We start from the raw sequence: 19,704 nt of genomic DNA, 5'->3' as shown, positions 1-19,704 counted from the left end.
CATTTGCCATGACATGGATGGAGCCAGAGAGTACTATGGTAAGTGAAGTAAGTCAGAAAGACAAATACTATGATTTCACTCATATGTGGAATTTAGGGGACAAAACAGATGAACATATGGAAAGGGAAGAAAAAAAGAGAGAAGGAAGCAAACCATAAGGGCCTCTTAATGACAGAGAGCAAACTGAAGGTTGATAGAGGGAAATGGTTGGTAGATGGGTGGAGGATGGGCTAGATGGTGATGGGTATCAAGGAGGGCACTTGGGGTGAGCACTGGGTGCTATAAGTGATGAACTGTTAAATTCTACTCCTGAAACGAATACCACACTATATATTAACTAGAACTTTATACAAATTTGGAAGGAAAAAAAAAAAAAGAACTGACAAGAGTCCAGTGTTGGCCCACAGTAGCATTTCAATAACATTTGCTTTTATGCTAATAAAAATAAATAACTTTGTGTTTCCCCATCTATATGCTTTTGCACACACTTCTCACCTGTAACAATATGAAAGATTAAAAAAATGTTTTTAATGTTTATTTATTATCGAGAGAGAGAAAGACAGAGCATGAGCAAGAGAGGGGCAGAGAGAGGAAGACACAGAATCTGAAGCAGTCTCCAGGCTCTGAGCTGTCAGCACAGAGCCCGACGCGGGGCTCAAACCCACGAACCGTGAGATCATGACCTAATCCAAAGTTGGTTGCTTAACTGACTAAGCCACCCAGGTGCCCCTGAAACACTTCTTAAAGGCCAAGTAGTTAATACCCGTTTTTTATGAGAAACCTTGATCTTTCTGGCCCATAATGATGTGTTTTTCCTCTGGAATTCTGTACTCTTTGCTGCCTAATGCTCATTCTTAAATCCCCCCAACCCCTTTTTGTTTTTAAATTTTTTTCTAATGTTTTTTATTTATTTTTGAGAGAGAGAGAGACAGAGAGAGACAGACAGACAGACAGACAGCGTGAGCAGGGGAGGGTCTGAGGGAGAGGGAGACACAGAATCCGAAGCAGGCTCCAAGCTCTGAGCTAGCTGTCAGCACAGAGCCCAACGCGGGGCTTGAAACCACCAACAGCGAGATCATGACCTGAGCCGAAGCCGGACGCTCAACCGACTGAGCCACCCGGGTGCCCCTCGCCTCTGAAACAAGCAGTACAGGAAAAATTATTTGGGTCTCCAAAGCACTTGGGTCTCTTATGGTTTGGAAGTACTCTGGACAAACACACAAAGGCTTTCCAAAAATATGTCAACTGAAGGGGCATCTGGGGGGCTCAGCTGGTTAAGTGTCCAACTCTTGATTTCGGCTCAGATCATGATCTCAGTTTGTGGGATCAAGCCCCTGCATTGACAGTGCAGAGCCTGCTTGGAATCCTGTCTCTCCCTCTCTTTCTGTCCCTCTCCTGCTTGCATGCATGCACGCTTTCTCTCTCAAAATAAATGAATAAACTTAAGAAAAATACATCAAATGAAGACCAAATAACCATTTATCTTCTACTTAATTCTCTCACTTTGTGGTAACAGTTTAAAAATCTGGTGTTAGACATACAGGAAAGAAGTGCTCTTACTGGATCAATGCCAAAAGGGTACGGTCCACCAAAAACTCCAGGGACAGCTGGATTCAACTGCAGCACAGGGTTCCCCCGAAGTGTCTCATCCCTACCATGTTAGGAGAAAAGTTCCATTTGTTTTTATCAAGAGAGGGAAACTGTGAGGTCCAAAAACTGGTCCTAAAAGAAACTACCACAACTGTTTTATCTCTTCAAAAAGAAGAGGAACTCAAATCTGAGAATGAGAAGGAATCAGCAATAACAAAAGAACACAACAAATACACCTACATAACCAAGCAGGGAATTTGGGGAATCTGCCTTTAATTTACAAAAAGAATCAATGTGCCTACATTTATAGTCTCAGTTTCTTGAAGAGTACTAAAACAATCATAAAGCACTTCCCAGGATGGGACATAAATAAGAAGGGACACTGCATTCTTCTGAAACAGAGACTCTGTCAGCTACTTCCTAAAGAAGTAGAAGTTTACCATTTGTCTGGAAAATCAGAACTGAACAGGAAAGGAATAAGGTTTGACTTTTGGCTTCTTTGCAACTTACGTCCAATTATATAAAGAGAACATTGGCCGTACGCTCCACGATGACCCAAAGATATTAAGAGACTTGGAAAAGCAATCATTGTAGATGAGGCCAGTGTAGATGGAAAACACACCCATCAATAGAATAATGTACCGACCGCTGAACACAGTACTAAACATCTGGAAACCAGAAGAAAGAAGTCAATGAAATGTACTCCCAGTGGCTCGTATTGTGACAATATTATTGAGAATATACTAGACCCTTCTCACGCTATTTACCCCACCCTGGGTCAGAGAGCTTGAAGTAAAGGTCAAAATACAATGCTAACAAAAAATTACTTTCATAGCACATGGCTGCTACAGTGTTAAAATGAATAGAACTTCTCTAATCTTGACATGGCCTCTGTACCTTCTCTATAACTTCACGGATAAGACTTCCAGATAATAATTTTATAGTGACTGCTAGAGGAATTGCAAAGTATCGGTCCAACGTAGATGTGACAAACATTACCTCATTCTCGTTCTTCTGGGAGAGGATCCGGCTCTCTCTTAACACCATCCACACAGCAAAGAGGGTCATTAAAATGCCATGGCCAAAGTCCCCAAACATTACAGCAAACAGGAAAGGGAAAGTGATGATGGTATATGGAGCTATAAAGAAACAAAAGGAGGGAAAAGACAAAGTAAAGACAACTGTGCCCACCACCTAAAGAACATGTTCCTCACTGTACTCTAAGATCGGCATAAGGGGACTTACTCCCTAGCTGTTGGTCAAATGGACTCCCAGAGAAAACCTTCCATGATTGGACCTCACAAAGCAACTCTGATGGCCTCTAGGCTACTGCTACTGTTTTAAACAAAGAACACAGGATGTGCAAGTTTTGTCCCTAGCCCTGGCAACAGTGTAATCTGTTCTTTGATTCCTTCTCTCTAACCCCGGGGACACTGCTCCTTTGACAGGCCAGCTTTCTTCTCTTGTGCAGTAACCATTTCCCAGCTGAAGAAAGCTCCCAGGGAAGTGGGAGAAAGCCCAGAACCCAGAGCAAAGCCAGTCCTGTAGAAGACTCTAGCTAAAAAGGAATTCTCAGACTCTCAATTTAATAATTAATTGTTTTTGCTTTTATGAAATCTGCTTTGTGTCTAAAATGGTCAATAATTGCTGTGTTTTCTCTGTCTAACCTGGAGTAGGGAAGCCTTTTTAAAATATCAGCTATCAAAACCAACTTGGCAATAAACTATAATAAAAAAAGATATCAGATATCTTGGAAAAAACTTTTTGCTTAAAGTGCTTCCAGCAAATGGTGTGCTAGAGAAAGTCGGGTGTTCCGTAGCTGTGAGGGCACACAAAAGAATCCAATCCACTGAGCTCATTCCCATAAAACCACCTTTTAAAAGAGTGCCTGTCACCCAGCAACAAACCTCCCTCTCTGTGTCAAAGTGGGCACGTCTTTACAGGAATGACACCAGAGCCGAGGTCTTAACAACACTGTTAGTTTTAAGCCAGTTACTCAAGAACATTTGAAGGGGAGCATTAGAAGAAATCACAAACAAAAAACAAAACTGCTAGAGGGAGAAGATTCAAGCTTTTTCTTCTTTTTTTACCTGGGTTTATCTCTCGGTAAGTCCCGATTCCATAAGCATCTACTATGTTCTGAAAGCCGTATGTGAACTTGTTCGTTTTGTTATAGGTTGGGGGAGTCTGATTTGTTTGCATCCTGTTCAAGATAGAGGGCACCGTGGAGCCACTGTGTTCCTGGGAAACATTGAGCACATACAGCAAAATTAGATCATCCTGAGGATTCATCAAGACTCATCAAATTGTACATATAAAATACATGCATCTCATTCTATGTGAATTGTTTCCCGATCTTCCCAAGTCTTTGGGGGAAACTGGAAGTAGGTATAAAATTTACAGTGAAAATTTTACATTAAGTCTTGGGAAGAATATCCTCACTGTGAAAAAAATTTATTTTTAAAATGTGTCAAAAAAGAAAACATGAAACTTCCTTGTCTGGAGACATCCTCATCTGCCTTTCGAAGAGTATCGTTGTTTTCTCCTCCTTCGATGGAGGAGAGCAGCAGATCTTCTCAAACTCTAACTACTAAGTAAGCAAGGCAACCAGGGTTATCCCTCAGAAGTGGTCTGCTGGACAGAAAGAATGGATCAGGAAACTGACGTTCCGGTCATGAGCTACCCTGAAGAATCATGGGTGTACGACCAAGTCAATTTCATCTTTTTTGAACTGCAGTTTCCACATTCAGAAAACAAGATGTACAAAATGCATGGTTAGGATATCGGAAGAGGACAAGGTGAGTATAGTCAAGAACTCTGAAAGTAAAAATGCCACAAAAATGTAATAAATTCATGTTATTGTTGATGGGCACCTCTCTTCCTGGCTGCGTGGCTAGGGGTGCGGAACTTACCGTGCCCCTTCTGAGTGCAAACTGGATGGAATCGAGGTCAGTGACAGGGCACCAGACCTCAGCGATCAGGCACTTCTGGGTCACGTCTATGTTGCACAGATTCAGGGTGTGGTAGATGGCCTTCATCTTGCGCACCTTGATGAACCAGACACGGATGTTTTTAGCAGCCGCCTGCAGAACCCTCTGGCGGTGGTCCTCTGTTTGATTCAGAACCTTTTGGGAGAGAAAGGAACAAGGAGAGATCCTTCTCCAGAACCAGTCTTAGATCTTAGAATATGAATGGCAAAGAGGCACAGCTTTTTGAGAAGAGTTGCTAGGGACCTATTCTTCCTTAGACTAGAATGGCTTTTTTTGGGCACCTGGGTGGCTCAGTCAGTTGAACTCCATGATTTTGTGGTTCATGGGTTTGAGCCCCACGTCAGGCCCTGTGCTCACAGCTCAGAGCCTATATGCTGCTTCAGATTCTGTGTCTCCTTCTCTCTCTGCTTCCTTCCCTGCTCATGCTCATGCTCTCTCGCTCTCTCAAAAAAGTGAATAAACATTAAAAAAATGTAGAATGGGTTTTTGGGGGGGAGTAAATTACAAGAAATTAGAGTTTTAGTTACTAATATTCATTTTCCTTTAGCTTCAAGTTGAAGAGAAACCTGAGGAAATTGTTTTTATCTCTTCTATATTTAATCTTCCCACCAAGTCCACAGCACAATGTAGGTCATTGGCTTTTACCTGGATCATTAAAGGGCAACGGCTTTCCCTATGGAGTCTGTAACTCAGACTCACAGAAGTCAGCATCATTATAGGCCTGGGAGTTGATAAAATCCATACTTAAGAACAGTAAGCTGCAGAATCCCCTGCACATAGCCAGCATTACAGAATGATGGGGAAGAGGCGGGGCTGAGCACTGTTGTCTGCTGTGCCAAGAAAGGCTCTGTGCCAGGGACCAAGGTACAGGAGACACTTTGGGGTCAGGAGGACTCATGGCCTCAGAGGGGATTTAGACCGCCACATACCACTGTTATCAGGGGCAGATGAGGCTGTGTCTTTCTGTCAGGCTTCTTGGGGGAAGGGGAGGGAAACGTTTTCAGGGCTGATCCGTTGGAAACCAGTAGAGGTTTCCCTCAGAGTGATCACACTGCTAAAACCATGGCGGGAGGAAGGGACAGGGACACTTTACATTCTGCTGCCTCAGTAATCACCATTTAAGATTTCAATAGCAGAAGAGGGGCTAAGCTGAGGGCAAGCAACCCACCACTCACACTTCTACATGGAAACTGACCTTAAGTCTCAACATTTCTTTAGAGAGGGAAAAAGCTATGCACTAGCCACAAGGCTCCATCATACTTGGCTCATCAAGTCAATTCAGAAAGAAGTAGTAACTACTTTCTGAAGGGCAGTAGGTGGGGACTTCCATAGAGGTTTTTAAAAAACCTGCAGGCCCGCATCAGGCTCTGTGCTGACAGCTAGCTCAGAGCCTGAGGCCTGTCTTCAGATTCTATATCTCCCTCTCTCTCTGACCCTTCCCTGCTCACAAGATCTCTCTCTCTCTCTCTCAAAAATAAATAAAAACATCAAAACAAAACAAAACAAAACCCTGCAGGCTAGAGAAACTCTTGTATCACTTGAGAATAAAGGAACAAGTTATTTTCTCTCCTTCTGGCTGTTGACAATTTTACAATTACATTCAAACTTCTGGAAGAATGCTAGACAAACTTCTAAGCAATGCCCTATTTGCTTTCCTCTTTCTCCACCCCCCATCCCCACATCTCACTCCTTGATATTCAAACCATTTTTAAAGTTCCAGTTCATATAGCTGGGTATTTTAAAGATCAATCTGGCCATACTGCCGATCCCTTTTAAAAATCTATCCATGAGTCTAGGAAGGGATAAGATAGGCCTAGAACCCGGAACATACTAATTGGCCTATCACCCACCAGCAGCTCTAAAACCTCTCTTCTCTTGGTTAAACAGGTAAGTGCATCAAAGGAGCCGGCAACAGGTCAAGATGGCGGGTCATACATTATGGCAGTTGGAGGGAAAGAGGATAAACGGAGTTGAAATGGGAGTTACAGCATATCTCTGGTGATTCTGCCCCTGCTGGAAAGAACTGTCTTTGGGATTAAGTACAGTGGGCACCCTTATCCGTAGGGGACACCATCACCATCCAAGACCCCCACCGGGTGTCTGGAACAGTGAATGGTACCTAACTCTACAAATGGTATGTTTTTTCTTATACATACATACCTATGATGAAGTTTAACTTATAAGTTAGGCAATTATATTAGGCATTAACAACAATAATAAAATAGAGCAAGTGTAACAACAGACGATAATAAAAGTCCTGTGAATGTGGTAGCTCCAAATATCTTCCTATACTCACCCTTTTTCTTGTGAGGACGTGAGAGGAGAAAATGCCTACATGAGCATAAGGAAATGAAGTGCAGGGAGTGGTGTGGGCGTGTGATGCATCCTTAGGCTACTACTGACCTTCTGACATCATCAGAAGGAGGATCATCTGTTTCAGAATCGCAGTTGACTATGGGTAATTGAAATCTCAGAAAGCAAAATTGTGGATGGTGAGAGGACTACTGTGTGTTTTAATGTGTAAAGAGGGCAATCAATCATCACAGTCTTTCAACAGGAAACAAAGCTCTAACTGGCCACTCTTTCCTTCCATGTATGCATCAGTCGTGACTCCTTCCTTAGGACTTTGTGACAACCATGGAGTGTATAAGCCAACAGGTGATGTGGTAAAAATCTAATGCAGTCTCTTCTTGGGTACAAGAGTTGTACCAGGACTCTTTGCCTAGACTGTGTGATTAAGATCTAACGTGACCAGAAGAATACACACCAAGCTGTTAAGAGTGGCTGCCTCTGGAAGGAGGTGTGTGTGAGACAGCGGATCCGACTTTATGCCTTACTTCTTTATTATTTGATTTTTTTCTTAACTAAGCATACTTTTTGTTAATCATAAAAAATACCTCAGGGGCGCCTGGGTGGCTCAGTTGGTTGAGTGTCTGGCTTTGGCTCAGGTCATGATCTCATGGTTCATGGGTTCAAGCCCTGTGCTGGGCTCTGTGCTGACTGTAAGAGTTGCCATGGGAAGGCAACTGAGCGGCCACTTTGCGGTGGAGAGCTGCGAGCACTGACAACCCCCACTTGCAGACCTGGGATGACCCGAGCCATTTGAAAAGCACCAGCGGCCATTTTATTGCGGGTCAGATAGTAGTTCCAGGCACCGCCAGGGACTCACGACCCCCACTCTCCAATCTGGACTGTCTCAAACTGGAATGCCTCCCCATGGAATTCCAGCATCCCCCACCCCACCGAAGTGGACAGCCAATTAAATCCTGCCACCGTCCAAAGATGCCCCTACGTGGCTATCGGCCCACCTGAGCTCAAACCCGAAACTTCTGCACCCATAAAACACCTTGCTCTCCCGTACCAGGCACGACTTCCCTGACTCCCCGCTCCAGAGTCATGGAACCTCACCCGGGAATTGCAGACTCCAATAAAGGCCTTCTTGGCTCCATAACTTCGTCTCTCTCTTTCCTCTCGCCTCTGCCTCCATCTATCAAACCTTACACTGACAACTAGCTCAGAGCCTGAAGGCTGTCTTCGGATTCTGTGTCTCCCTTTCTCTCTGACCCTCCCCTGTTCACGCTGTCTCTCTTTCTCTCAAAAATAAATAAAACATTAAAAAAAAACACCTCAGACTCATGAGGAGGGAAATCGAATATTCTAAGCAACAATAATTTTGGATGGATAGCATTCCTATCGCGTTTGAGGATGATTAATGCTATTTTTAATATCCATTCCCTGAAACTTTTCCCCCCGCTCCCAAGGGCACAAGTTACCCATGGACATTTCTTTTTTTGGTATCTTGGCTGCTGTAGGTGCCTAACAAATGGTTAGTGTTTCAAGGAAGGAGAATGGTTTTCTATTATAGTATTTCTGATGCGGGAGCATAAGGCAGGCTGACAGGCTGCAAACACCCTCTGCACTCCTCGACTGGATCTGTGTGATACTCCCTGGGCACTCCTGGCTGCCCAAGAAAAAGGAAAGGGGAAAAACAAATGGCTAACTGACAGAGATGACAGTTCTGTAGGACCTAAGTCTCCATCACCCCTCCATAGTGATGTGGGAAACAAAGGCAGAAAGAAATGGCAGACAGAACTAAATTTCCTTATAACCTGCAGCCTACTGACAAAGACTTGAGGCTGGCAGAGTAGAAGGTTTCTCCAGAACTCCTTACAGTCTGAATGTTAATGCTTTGCTAGAGGGAAAAACAACCTTAGCTTGACAATAGCTAGGCCTCCACTATCTTGGGAGTCTTCTTTAGCATATGAAAATCTCACAGAAAATTTCCCCTGGACTTTACCTCCCCCAACCCCATAGTACAGAACCAGTCTCTCCTCGTGGTCCCAGGGCAGCGCTTCCTGCCCTCGGGTCCTGCCCCCGTGCTTCAATAAAATCACCTTTTTGCATCAAAGAACGTCTTCAAGAATTCTTTCTTGGTTGTCAGCTCCAGACCCCCACAACCCCACTGTCACCTTCCAAAAAAACCTCATCATTTTACACACACACAAATTCCCGCCAACCCTCGGATACCATTTGGAGATCGTCAATCCTGGTATTAACTCCAGAAGCCATTTCCTTCCTCTCCTGTGGTGTCTCAGGACAGGGATAGAGTGAGGCCCGGAACCTGGAACATACAAACATAGCCCAATGAACATCGAGGTTTCTTAACTTATCTAATTTACATAACCTCAGAAAGTAATCTTAATGTACTAGAAGGACCTAAGCAGGACTAGTTCAGACTGGTGCCTGGATCATGAGTAACTAGGAAGTGTCCTACAGATAGAGCAGGAGCGTTTGAACAATCTTGATGTTCTCCGCAGCTACTAAATTTACCTAGATTAAAATTTGTAAAACTCAGTAATACAAATCCTATTATAAGTTAAGAGAGAAAAATGGCATGGAAAAGAGATCTTATGGGCAGAATTTCAGAAAAGCTAACAGGCACAATGCCTATGGCACATTGCTGGGTACACAAACCCATTGTCCTAGAACAATGCAGCATTTATAAACCATGAATCCTAATTACTTTTTCCCAAAGAAAGGAAATTGGTTTTGACAGTAATTTTAAAAATAAACTGAGGCCGTTTCTAATTGTAAAAAATAGCCCTAACATTATTAGAAGATATATGCATTGCATCAAGGTAGGCTAAGAGGGCTATTGTTTCACTATTCTGTATCCTAAGACTTAACAGTCAGGCAGCCTGACCACACCCTCAGGAGGCACATTTCTCTTACCCCTCGCAGATTTTCTTGACTCTGTTTTTCAGCTGATCACCTTGGAAGAAAATGATGAATACAGACTTGTGCACGTAGTCACCCTGGTCCCCAAACCAGAAACAGAGAACTCAGAGTTCTACTCTGGAAGAATATTTCAACCTACTTTATTGGTGATATAGGAATAGTAGGAGTCCTCTAAGAATATGGCATCCCTGTACTCGAACTTTATCCTCAATCCATTTCTTAAGCTCTATTACAAGAACATTTGGCCTATAATCTCTAATGCACAAAAAACTTTCTGTATTTGTTTTTAAGCTCAACCATGAGCTGAACACAGATGATTCTCCTCATAGTATAATATAGCCTTTTTTACCAATTCAACTTCAAACCTTATACTACCTGAGTGATGTAAGTGCAGAGGAGAGGAAATGAAGCCATTCCTGCTTATTGCCATGCTTAGAAATTCCCAGATAAAGGAACCTGTGAGTAACTCTAAGGAACAAAGGGTTTGGGAAGACTGCTGATGAACAATGCTTCGTGCTAATTTTGAAGGAAGGGGCAGGGAGGAAGGCAATCTATTCCAAATACCAAGTTTTTACGCAAAGTATGATGTAAGGACTGCAGGGAAAGATCAGAAACATAAGTTTAACTGGGTATTAACTAGGATTCTCTGGTTGCCTGTATTTCTCATCTTCCTAGAGTTGTTATAATAAAAAGCAAACGTACTTTAAAAGGATAAAAGGAGATGAGGAGTGAAGACAATGACACGACCCGTCTTAAATTCCTCATTCTCCAGGAATAAACTGAAGCACATTCTTTGTGCAGCTGCTCTCTTGTAGCTAGCCAGACCCCCTTTCCTAAATTTGTTGATAATAGAGTTTCTGTTGCCCAGAAACTTGGCTGAAAATTCCTGAGAACAGTTCCACAAGAGGTGTGGCTGCAGAATGCAGTGTCTCCACAAGCCAAGCACAGTGAGTCTGTAAAACTGCTCTGGGGGCTCACTGTACCCTAAGCACCATCACTCTCCTGTTTAGGAGGATAAAAGGCTAAAAGCCACAGATTTTCAGCTGCACATCCCACCCACTCTGAGAAATCACAAATTCAATCTCTTTTCTTAGATGGAGCAAAGAATACTAATTTAAGAAAATCCAAAACTTCATTTTCAACAGAAAAACCAAGCCCAGGTTTCTAAATAATACCAATCCAAAAAGAAAGTAAATTTTTTTTTACAAGACATTTACTCTTCCTTGCTTGTGATCCTTGAAATCAGGACTCATGATACATAGTGTAGGCTGATGTTAAGAACTCTGTCCCATTATGTCAAATGCCAAGATATTCAGCCATTCTACTCTGGAAAAGCACTGGGTGGGGAAGATTATTCTATCTTGCACATATATTATTTTTAAATTAAGTTTCTAAATCTCCCAACAAACAAGTAGACAAAACACCTTACCAACTAAAAATTTCATCAACTTATCAGGCTCGTAGTTGAGGAACTCTCTCCTCATATTGACATCACTGAACTTGGAACCAGATGTCTCGCTTTAATTGTCATAGAAAGTTGATTTTCTTTTGGTCTCAGATAAGTAACAGAAAGCATATAAAGCTGACGTTTAAGGTAACTGGAAAAAACATATTTACAATCCAAAAAATACCTACACAAGCGGGGCCTGAAAATGCCTAGGCCCCCGTCAGTGTACATCAGCTGTACACACATGACGGGAGTAAAGAGGAAGAGAGCAGTATTTCAAATGTGCGAGTCAAAGCAGGCGTAAACATAAGGGCTCCTCTGTGGGAGCGTCAGATTCAGGTGGTTCCATGCAGTGTCACTGCTCTGGGTTCCCTTTACAAGACCTACTCCACGGACACAATTTCCTTGTCTTACAGTCACAGGATCCTCCAGGGGGTTCTCGATTTCAGCCTGTCGCAGGAACACATTCCCTCGGCACACCCGCCAAAGCATGCGCTCAAAAGTAGGGATGCGCTCCCGGTTAATCACACCAGCCACGAAGCTGTAGGGAGAAGAGGCAGATGGGGACCTCTATTCCATGCCATGGGCCGGAAGGCTTTAAGACAAAGAAGGGAAGTGAGAGGAGAGGGACACAAATGACAAACACAAGACTACACAATGTTACGTCAAAAGGGCTCCCAAAGTCTTATTTCCAGACCCAGGAGAGGGCTGACAGGACAACTCAGGAACTGAATCCAAAGTGACTTAGGAACACCTCTCAAGAGGCTCAGAAAAGAACACATCCTGGAAGCAAGTGAATGGGCCAGGCTCACCGCTCTTTTGAACAGCAAAAGTGAACCTGACCCCTGCTCCCCCTTCTCCCCCAAAAAATGAACGTGACCCTACTGACTTATGGAGGCTTGCAGCAGTACCTACCCAAGTCTTAACGGTGTGCCTCTTCCCATCTCACTCGGCTCCAAGAGGGACGAAGACTCTTCCAACAGGTCTGGATCCGCCATCTGCTGATGATGCAATTCAGCCTGAATTCACAAATCAATTAATATCTAATGAAAATAGTTAGTGGCATGCAGGGAACGAGGAACCGGGAGATAAGTTCAGAAAATAAAGACAAGAGGGAAAAAAAAAACCACCAAAAGAGAAGACATACCCACAAAAAGACAAGAATAGGGGAAGAAAACAAAGGAAAGAAACAAGAGGTAAAGAAAGCTTCGTTGCCCCAGTAAAGCATCCGGGGAAATGGTTTTGAAATAAGGAATAAAGAAAAAAACACTACATAATGGTGATATGTATAAATCTGTTTCTTAGGTGGAAACCATTTTTCCTCTGTTTCCCTGAATGAGTCATGAAAGTACCAGGAAATACCTTTGCGTATGGATGGAAGCTGCCATGTTTCTTCATTTCCAGCAAGACCAAAGCAACTCTCAACATCAAATTTCTAGGCAGCTACAAACTAGAATTTTCCCTGTGTGAGAATGTGAAAGATAGAGACTCTTTTTCCAAGAAGAAAAGCAAGGAACCACCACTGTCCTGAGCACAGTGTGGCCTGGAGAAAGGCAGAAGGGGCATCTCTACATGACTGGGTTTTCCATGCTCTTCAAAACTCAAAACATGAGAACTTCCAGCATGGCCACTGTAAAAAAAAATGCTCCAAACCATGGGAATTAAAGAGTATTTCTTTTGGGGCACCTGGGTGGCTCAGTTGGATGAGCGTCTGACTCTTGATTTCGGCTCAGGTCAAAATCATTCCCAGGGTGGTGAGATTGAGCCTTGCGTCGGGCTCCAAGCTGAGTGTGGAGCCTGCTTAAGACCCTCTCTCCCCCTTTGCCCCTCTCCCCTGCGTGTGTGCTCTCCATCTCTCTAAAGTAAAAAAAATTAATAAAAAAAAAAAAAATAGTATTTCTTTCTTCAAAAGGAGAAGCAGCATATTGCCTGAGCAGGCCTGAGCCTCGACTGTATCAATAAAGGGAAGAAAAAATGAAAACATATCTGAATGTCTTCATATCTGACCAGGAACCTAGAAATATTAAAAAGTTCATGTCAGGCTACACAGTTTAAGGGTCACCGAGAATATAGTTGAAGCCAGTAATCTAAATCAAGTGAAGAAAAAAAAACCCAATTATATGCCAATATAGAACATGTGGGCTAATTTAATTGTTTAGATTTAAAATGATTTCCACCATGACAGTTTATACAATGAAATGAAGGAGAGGGACCTTCTCAGATGGAGGTCTATACTTCCTAGACTCTCTCTACCCAACACATCGTAACACCGTTTATTCTTACCAGAAAGGTCTGAGAAGCTCTCTGAAAAATAAAGGCCAATCAACTGCTCTACTGCCTGATTTCCTCAACTTTAATATCCACACACTACTTGTTTGACCAAGACCAGAACTATGCCAGAAAAATCTTCCTTTTCAAAACCAAAACTAAACAAAAAAATCTGGAGAATTTTTCCTCTATCATCTTCATTCCAAACATCAATTTGATTCTATTCTTGTTAACCCTGAGATCAAAAAATGTCACAAGGGAACTTGATAAGTCACAGGAAATGCAAAGTGGAGGGGTGTGGGAGAGGGCTTTAGGACTGAGTATAAACCTGAGTACAAACCAAATGATTAGGCTGAAAGCCGACATAAAAAGAGAAAGCAATTTTGGGGGAAGTGAATTCTAAAAGTTGATGCAGGATCAACATTTAACCTCCCCCCCCCCAAAAAAAAAGAAAAAAAAAGAAAGAAAAAAGAGGAAGGGCAGGCTCTGAGTACATCAGAAGGCACAGAAATATTGTCATGATATATGAAAAAGTTTAAGAGGAGATAATGGGAGCACTTGCTATCAAATGGAAATTTAGGGGACTTTTTTTGTTTCTATTTAATATCAAATCAGCTGATTACAAGCCATAGGCAACCTATTTTAAGGATCTAGATGGCTACCTCATTTCAACTTGTTTTGGGATGTCCCTCAGCAAAAACCAGTGAAACTGACTGCTACACACAAGACTCCTGCCTACTTCCCTACATGGTTCACGAGACCTGGCTAAAGTAAACCCAAAAGATCAGACTCAGTGCAAATATATGTGCTCTAAAGAAGAATACTGCTAGAACAGCAAAAGGTACTGAACAACTAGACTCCTCCAAAAACTGGATCTGGGGACTCTGTGGGCATAAAAAGAACGCAGTGGAATTAAAATTAAATGGAAATTTGCAATATTCTAATTAATAATTTCACTACTTCATACTTAAGAATCCTAAATCTTAGAGAGGGGAGTAAAAAAATTTCAAATAATTGTACCTCAAGGGGAACTAGGAGGACCAGAATCACTCACTAAGGGCCTTTAAAACCATCTCTAAAACCACATGTGGGGTAACTAATACTATCCTGGGCTCCCTAATAACAATAACAACGCTGCCAATGTGCCTCTAAATGACTTGCTATGCTCTCTGGCTTACCCTTTCCCCTCGTCAGAACACTAAAACCATGCCCTGGAAGAGGAAGTGGCAGAATCTCAGCGGCTCCCCATCTACACTGAAATAGAAGCAGCACATCCAGATCCAGCTGCATTTATTACCAAAAGCAAACACTCTTACTTCCATCTACAGTGAGAGAGAAAAATCACATTTCATTACTTACGGTATTCACCCAAGCCCCAAAGGAGACGGCAGATGGGAAAGAAAAGTAAAGAAGGGCAGATGGATGGAAGACTCAGGAGGAAAGGAAGGCAGGGACCTGCATGCCATTAACCATTGCTTTTCCAGTCTTCTTTACGTTCTCATGTGTTAGGGTGCTTATGGTAAAAGATGCAGAGAGCCCTCTTCAGCTCTCACAGTTCTTCATAAGCAAGAAGACTGAGAAAAGGATAATCATTAACAAGTCATTTTAAATGCTCTGGACGAGAAATGGCTAAGCCGAATTTGTAATCATCTTAAATCATAAGAATATCCAATTTACATTTAGTTGGCCCCTTCCAGACACCTTGCGAATCATGACCACTACGCCTACAGTTGGAAAGAAAGAAACCTTTTCTGATTTGGCCATTTTCTGCTAACTCATTATAAATTATTGGTCATGTTCACCAAATTATATTTAAAAAGAAGGGTTTGAAACCGGTTGTATTTTAGGTCATTTGCAAACCGTGATTTTAGGCATGGAAGACGATCTCACAAAAAAAGTTCTGTTTCTGAGATTTGACGGTTCTGTGTTTCTTTCTCTTTTGCATTCTTTAAAGCGTGCACTCACGGGCACAGATGCACGTACTCTGTGAGGTCTTATGGCCTGGCATGGCAGCGACGGCTGAGACTGCTTCTTGGGACCAGCAGGGCAAGAGCCATTGAAAGGGACCTGGCTGAACCTCTGAGCCAGCAGTGGGAGCAGGCAAGGCACTGACTGCACTCCGAGAGGAAAGGCAGAATGGTCCTTGCCAGAAGCCTCCCTACGCGATGGTTAGAACACATGTAGGAACACGAGGGGCTGATGACAAGAGCATCCAACTTTGGCTCAGTTCATGATCTGGAGGTCTGTGGGTCTGAGCCCCGCATCAGGCTCTCTGCTGTCATCACGGGACTTGCTTCAGATCCTCGGTCTCCCTCTCGCTCTGCCCCTCCCCTGCTCATGTGCGCACGCGCGCGCACACACTCTCTCCAAAAAGAAATAAATTAAAAAAAAAAACAATTCAAGTAACTATTGTTCATAAGGGAGTCCATCTGTCAGTCTTTAATCAGAATTTCTCCCAGAATGAGTTAGACAAGGAAGCCTATTCTAGTTCTTAAACTCAGGAGGTTAAGAAAGACATTGTCATACGTTTCAGCAACATCCCAGCAATAAACTAAGACTACATCAAAAGGGGAAGGGGAGGGGTGCAAAAGAATTAATCCCCAAATGATATTAAAATTACTTGAGCTTTGATTCTGAGGCCAGTTTAAATTGGATCTGTGAGGGGCACCTGGGTGGCTCAGTCGGCTGAGCCTACAACTTTAGCTCAGGTCATGATCTTACAGTCTGGGAGTTCAAGCCCCGCATAGGGCTCTGTGCTGACAGATCGGAGCCTGGAACCTGTTTCGGATTGTGTCTCCCTCTCTCTTTCTGCCCCTCCCTAGCCTGTGCTCTGTCTCTCTCTCTCTCTCTCCCTCAATATAAATAAACAGTAAAAAAACTTTTTTAAAAAATTGGATCTGTGAGACGGCAGCTTGGACACAACTCAAAAAGCACATATCTGTGAGCCTATGGAGACATGGTGCCCTGGGATGTTTTCTGATATGACTAAGTGACACATTCCTTTAACACAGGGACCATGCCTTACTCATCCTGTGCCTCACAAAGAGTAGGTGCTCATTAAATGCTCAGTGGATTAGTGAATATAAATACAATGATGTTTAGGCAGTGAGCAACTGAAATGAATTCCAGATTATTTGTTCATTAAAACAATATGGCATATGTGGCCATGCCTTTTGCAAAAGACCTGAAACACTTGGAAAGAGTTAATCACACTGTCCCACACCCTCTAATTCGATGAGATATCAGGGACTGGTGAAAGTTCCCATGAGTCTCAAAATTCTCAACTCAGTGAGCAAGCCAAATATTCACACCAAACCGCTCTTGACATACAGCCAGATTCTGATTCTTGAGATGACCAGGCAATTAAGTTCACATGAGCTTTTTTCCCCTTTCCCCAACAGATTTTTTTAATTAGCATGGCTTCTCTGAGCCCATCCTTAGTTACTCAGGAATGTACCACATCTTCGGCTGACGTTCTCAAGCCCAGTGGTCCACAAACTAGTGTGCCTCAGAGTCACTTTGTGAAAACAGACTGCTGGGCCCACCCTCAGAGTTTCTGATTCACGAGGTCTCAAGTGGGGACTACTGATGTGCATCCTGACAAGTTCCCAGGTGAGGCTCAGGCTGCTGGTTAGAAAGCCCCTGCTCTGGCCCTTAAAAAAACAATATTAAAAATAGAACTGAGAATACATCAGATGCTAACTAAAATGGGCCCTCTATTTTTAAAGAGCTTTGCCAATTTTGTTGTTGTTGAGCAAAGAAAATAAAGAACTTTATGGAAGGCACACTGAAGAGTGGCTGGAACAGTAGCAGAAATGTCTGATACTGCTAATCTGGTGGCAAAGACACCTTACTGTAAAAAAAAAAAAAAGAGAGAGTTCCTGATACCTTAGGCCGTCAACAAAGCCAAGTCCAGGCTGAAAGTTAAGACTCTTCTCCACGTTTAATGAGGAGAAGGAACCCTTATGAAAGCCTTGCTCCAAAGGCTTTCTTGGGCACACCTCAGCAAACTGTCATTTGTCACCTACATTTTTAACCTATAAGGTTTTTCCCTGTAAGGTAGTGTGATTTGAGTTTCCATGAAAATCCAGGAATTTCAAAATAGGCATCCTACCAGTATTTCCATACAACATAAAGAAAAACTCTTGAAAAATTAAAGTGTGACTTGTGCTATGTAGATAGTTACAAATGTGCTCATGGTGGATAAGCAAACATAGAGAATAAAATAAAAATAAAAATTTAATGACAGAGGTTTGGAGATTAAACCTTTGTTATAATTTCATGTATGACTGAATGTTTCTTGTTGTTTCAACTTTTACCTTAAGCATTTACTTACCTCAAAATATAATGACAAAATTTCAATTACACACACATATATATATATACACAACTATTTTAGGGTTCCTTTCCCCATCTTGTGATGAAAAATTGCAGAAAATGCAAAAGCATACAAAACCATGACTGGCTGTGTACTGCATGAGAAATGGAACATAATCTGACATTCCTTTAACTAAAATGGTGTGAAAATGGTATTGCTTTCAAACTAGCAAATTAAAATAATTTTTGGAATAACAGCATGGCCCACTTGTGCAGGTGTAATATCAGCTGCTCAAATACTAAAAAAAATAATAGTCTGACCTCATCAAAAAACTGCTGAGTTTTGCGAAGTATAAATTTTAATTCAGTCAGTTCCAGGAAATTTCTCTTCAGAGCTTCCTGGTTTGTGTTGATTTCCTTCAGTTCATTTTCAATCTTCTCAAAATTGGCCTACAAAAAAAATAAATAAATAAAATCAAACTATTAATTCAAACTAAGCTCCATATGCTTGATCTGAAAGACAGGTGAATTCATCCATCCCACAGAACTCTTGCCACCCTGATGGTTTAAACATATTTTATATCTACCCAGCAAATATGTGATTTTACCAGGGCAATTTTCTTTATGAAATTTTTTTCCTTAACATCATGTCTTTATCTATAGGTTCTATTATACACTTGGTTGAATTTCTCAGGAGACTTTGGATGGATCAAATAAATACTGAAAAGTCTACTGGTTATTCATTTAGTCTATGAGATGAATAAATTACTAGATAAGTTGTTAATCCAATAAGGTTTCAGTAAGGCAATAAACATTTATTTGATGACATGTGATACTGTTTAAGATAGTGCTCTATAATTAAGTTTTCACAAGAAATTTACAAGCAAGAGACAATGTGGACAAGGACAGCAGGAATTCCTCTACTCTCCATCTACACAGGCAAATAATTTCTGCATTTAAGTAGAAAGAAACTTATCTGGCTTCCTCAGAAGAATTGTTTACCTCTAAGTCAATCATGTCCCGGGGGAAGGGCACCTCTGGGTTTTCACCAGTGTCCATAATTGGGATATTAGCTTTTCTTATCTCTTTCTCAACAAATCCTAAAATGACAGAATCAAAACATTCATGTATAGCATAAGCCTGGAATTGCCAGTATTTGAGGGAAAAAAACCAACAACACACAAACCTGGCTAAAAAGAGCTTCATTCCCAGAAAGTGACTTTCATATAAAAGAAGCAGAACATGTAAACCCTTCTTTCTCCACGTCCCTCCTCCTCCACTGCACACTCTGCTAACAATCGCAGCTACCCCAGAGAGGACTATCATCCCACTACCGTCTTCCTTCCCTCTTCTGATCTTAAAACTGGACCTCACCTGCTTCAGTTCTCCACCCTGTGCCAACTAATGCCCCAGACCAAGCACAATGGTTCTCCCTGTAGATACTGTTGTAGAGCAGAGCTACAGAAGAGGGCCACTCAATAGAATATTTGACATTTAGCACACTAGTGAGCAGCTCCAGATCAAAAGGGTCTCATCAAATTTGAAAAACAATCAGATAAGTTTTAACAACACAAAAAAACAAAATGCATGACATGGAATAAGGCCCCAAAATACCAGGAGAGAAAACTGACAACTAGTAACTTTTTTAGGCTTGGGACCAAGTTCACCAATTAGCTAACTGAAAGCTGGCATAGTATAGTAGTGAGATCATGGGTTTCAGAAGCAGAGAGAACAAACTGGATTCAAATACTGATTCCACCACAACTGCTTATGTTCCTAGGCAAGTTACTTAACCTCTCTGATCTTTGGTTTCCTCACTTATTTATTTATTACTTATTTTTTAAGTAATCTTTG

The 19,704-nt window shown here is 42.0% G+C and overlaps 1 protein-coding gene across 10 annotated transcripts in view; it reads right to left on the bottom strand.

The window, feature by feature from the left end:
• ATP6V0A1 (ATPase H+ transporting V0 subunit a1) overlaps positions 1 to 19,704 on the bottom strand; it is a 58,986-nt gene that overhangs the window by 21,151 nt on the left and 18,131 nt on the right. For 6 of the 10 annotated variants that reach the window (XM_029928157.1, XM_029928161.1, XM_029928163.1 and 3 more), the window contains exons 4-14: positions 18,853 to 18,950; positions 18,172 to 18,300; positions 12,181 to 12,284; positions 11,680 to 11,806; positions 9,813 to 9,895; positions 9,108 to 9,201; positions 4,503 to 4,715; positions 3,681 to 3,831; positions 2,590 to 2,729; positions 2,101 to 2,258; positions 1,561 to 1,651 (exon numbers count right to left, since the gene is read on the bottom strand). In XM_029928157.1, coding sequence (XP_029784017.1) covers positions 1,561 to 1,651; positions 2,101 to 2,258; positions 2,590 to 2,729; positions 3,681 to 3,831; positions 4,503 to 4,715; positions 9,108 to 9,201; positions 9,813 to 9,895; positions 11,680 to 11,806; positions 12,181 to 12,284; positions 18,172 to 18,300; positions 18,853 to 18,950 — 1,388 coding nt within the window. The remainder of the gene's footprint in view (positions 1 to 1,560; positions 1,652 to 2,100; positions 2,259 to 2,589; positions 2,730 to 3,680; positions 3,832 to 4,502; positions 4,716 to 9,107; positions 9,202 to 9,812; positions 9,896 to 11,679; positions 11,807 to 12,180; positions 12,285 to 18,171; positions 18,301 to 18,852; positions 18,951 to 19,704) is intronic. The other 4 variants (XM_029928162.1, XM_029928165.1, XM_029928166.1 and 1 more) reach the window with 2 other exon arrangements.

This window comes from Suricata suricatta, chromosome 17 (genome assembly GCF_006229205.1).
Source record: "Suricata suricatta isolate VVHF042 chromosome 17, meerkat_22Aug2017_6uvM2_HiC, whole genome shotgun sequence".
Taxonomy (NCBI): domain Eukaryota; kingdom Metazoa; phylum Chordata; class Mammalia; order Carnivora; family Herpestidae; genus Suricata; species Suricata suricatta.
Note: the sequence above shows the minus strand (reverse complement) of the source record. Positions and strands in the feature narration are given on the sequence as shown.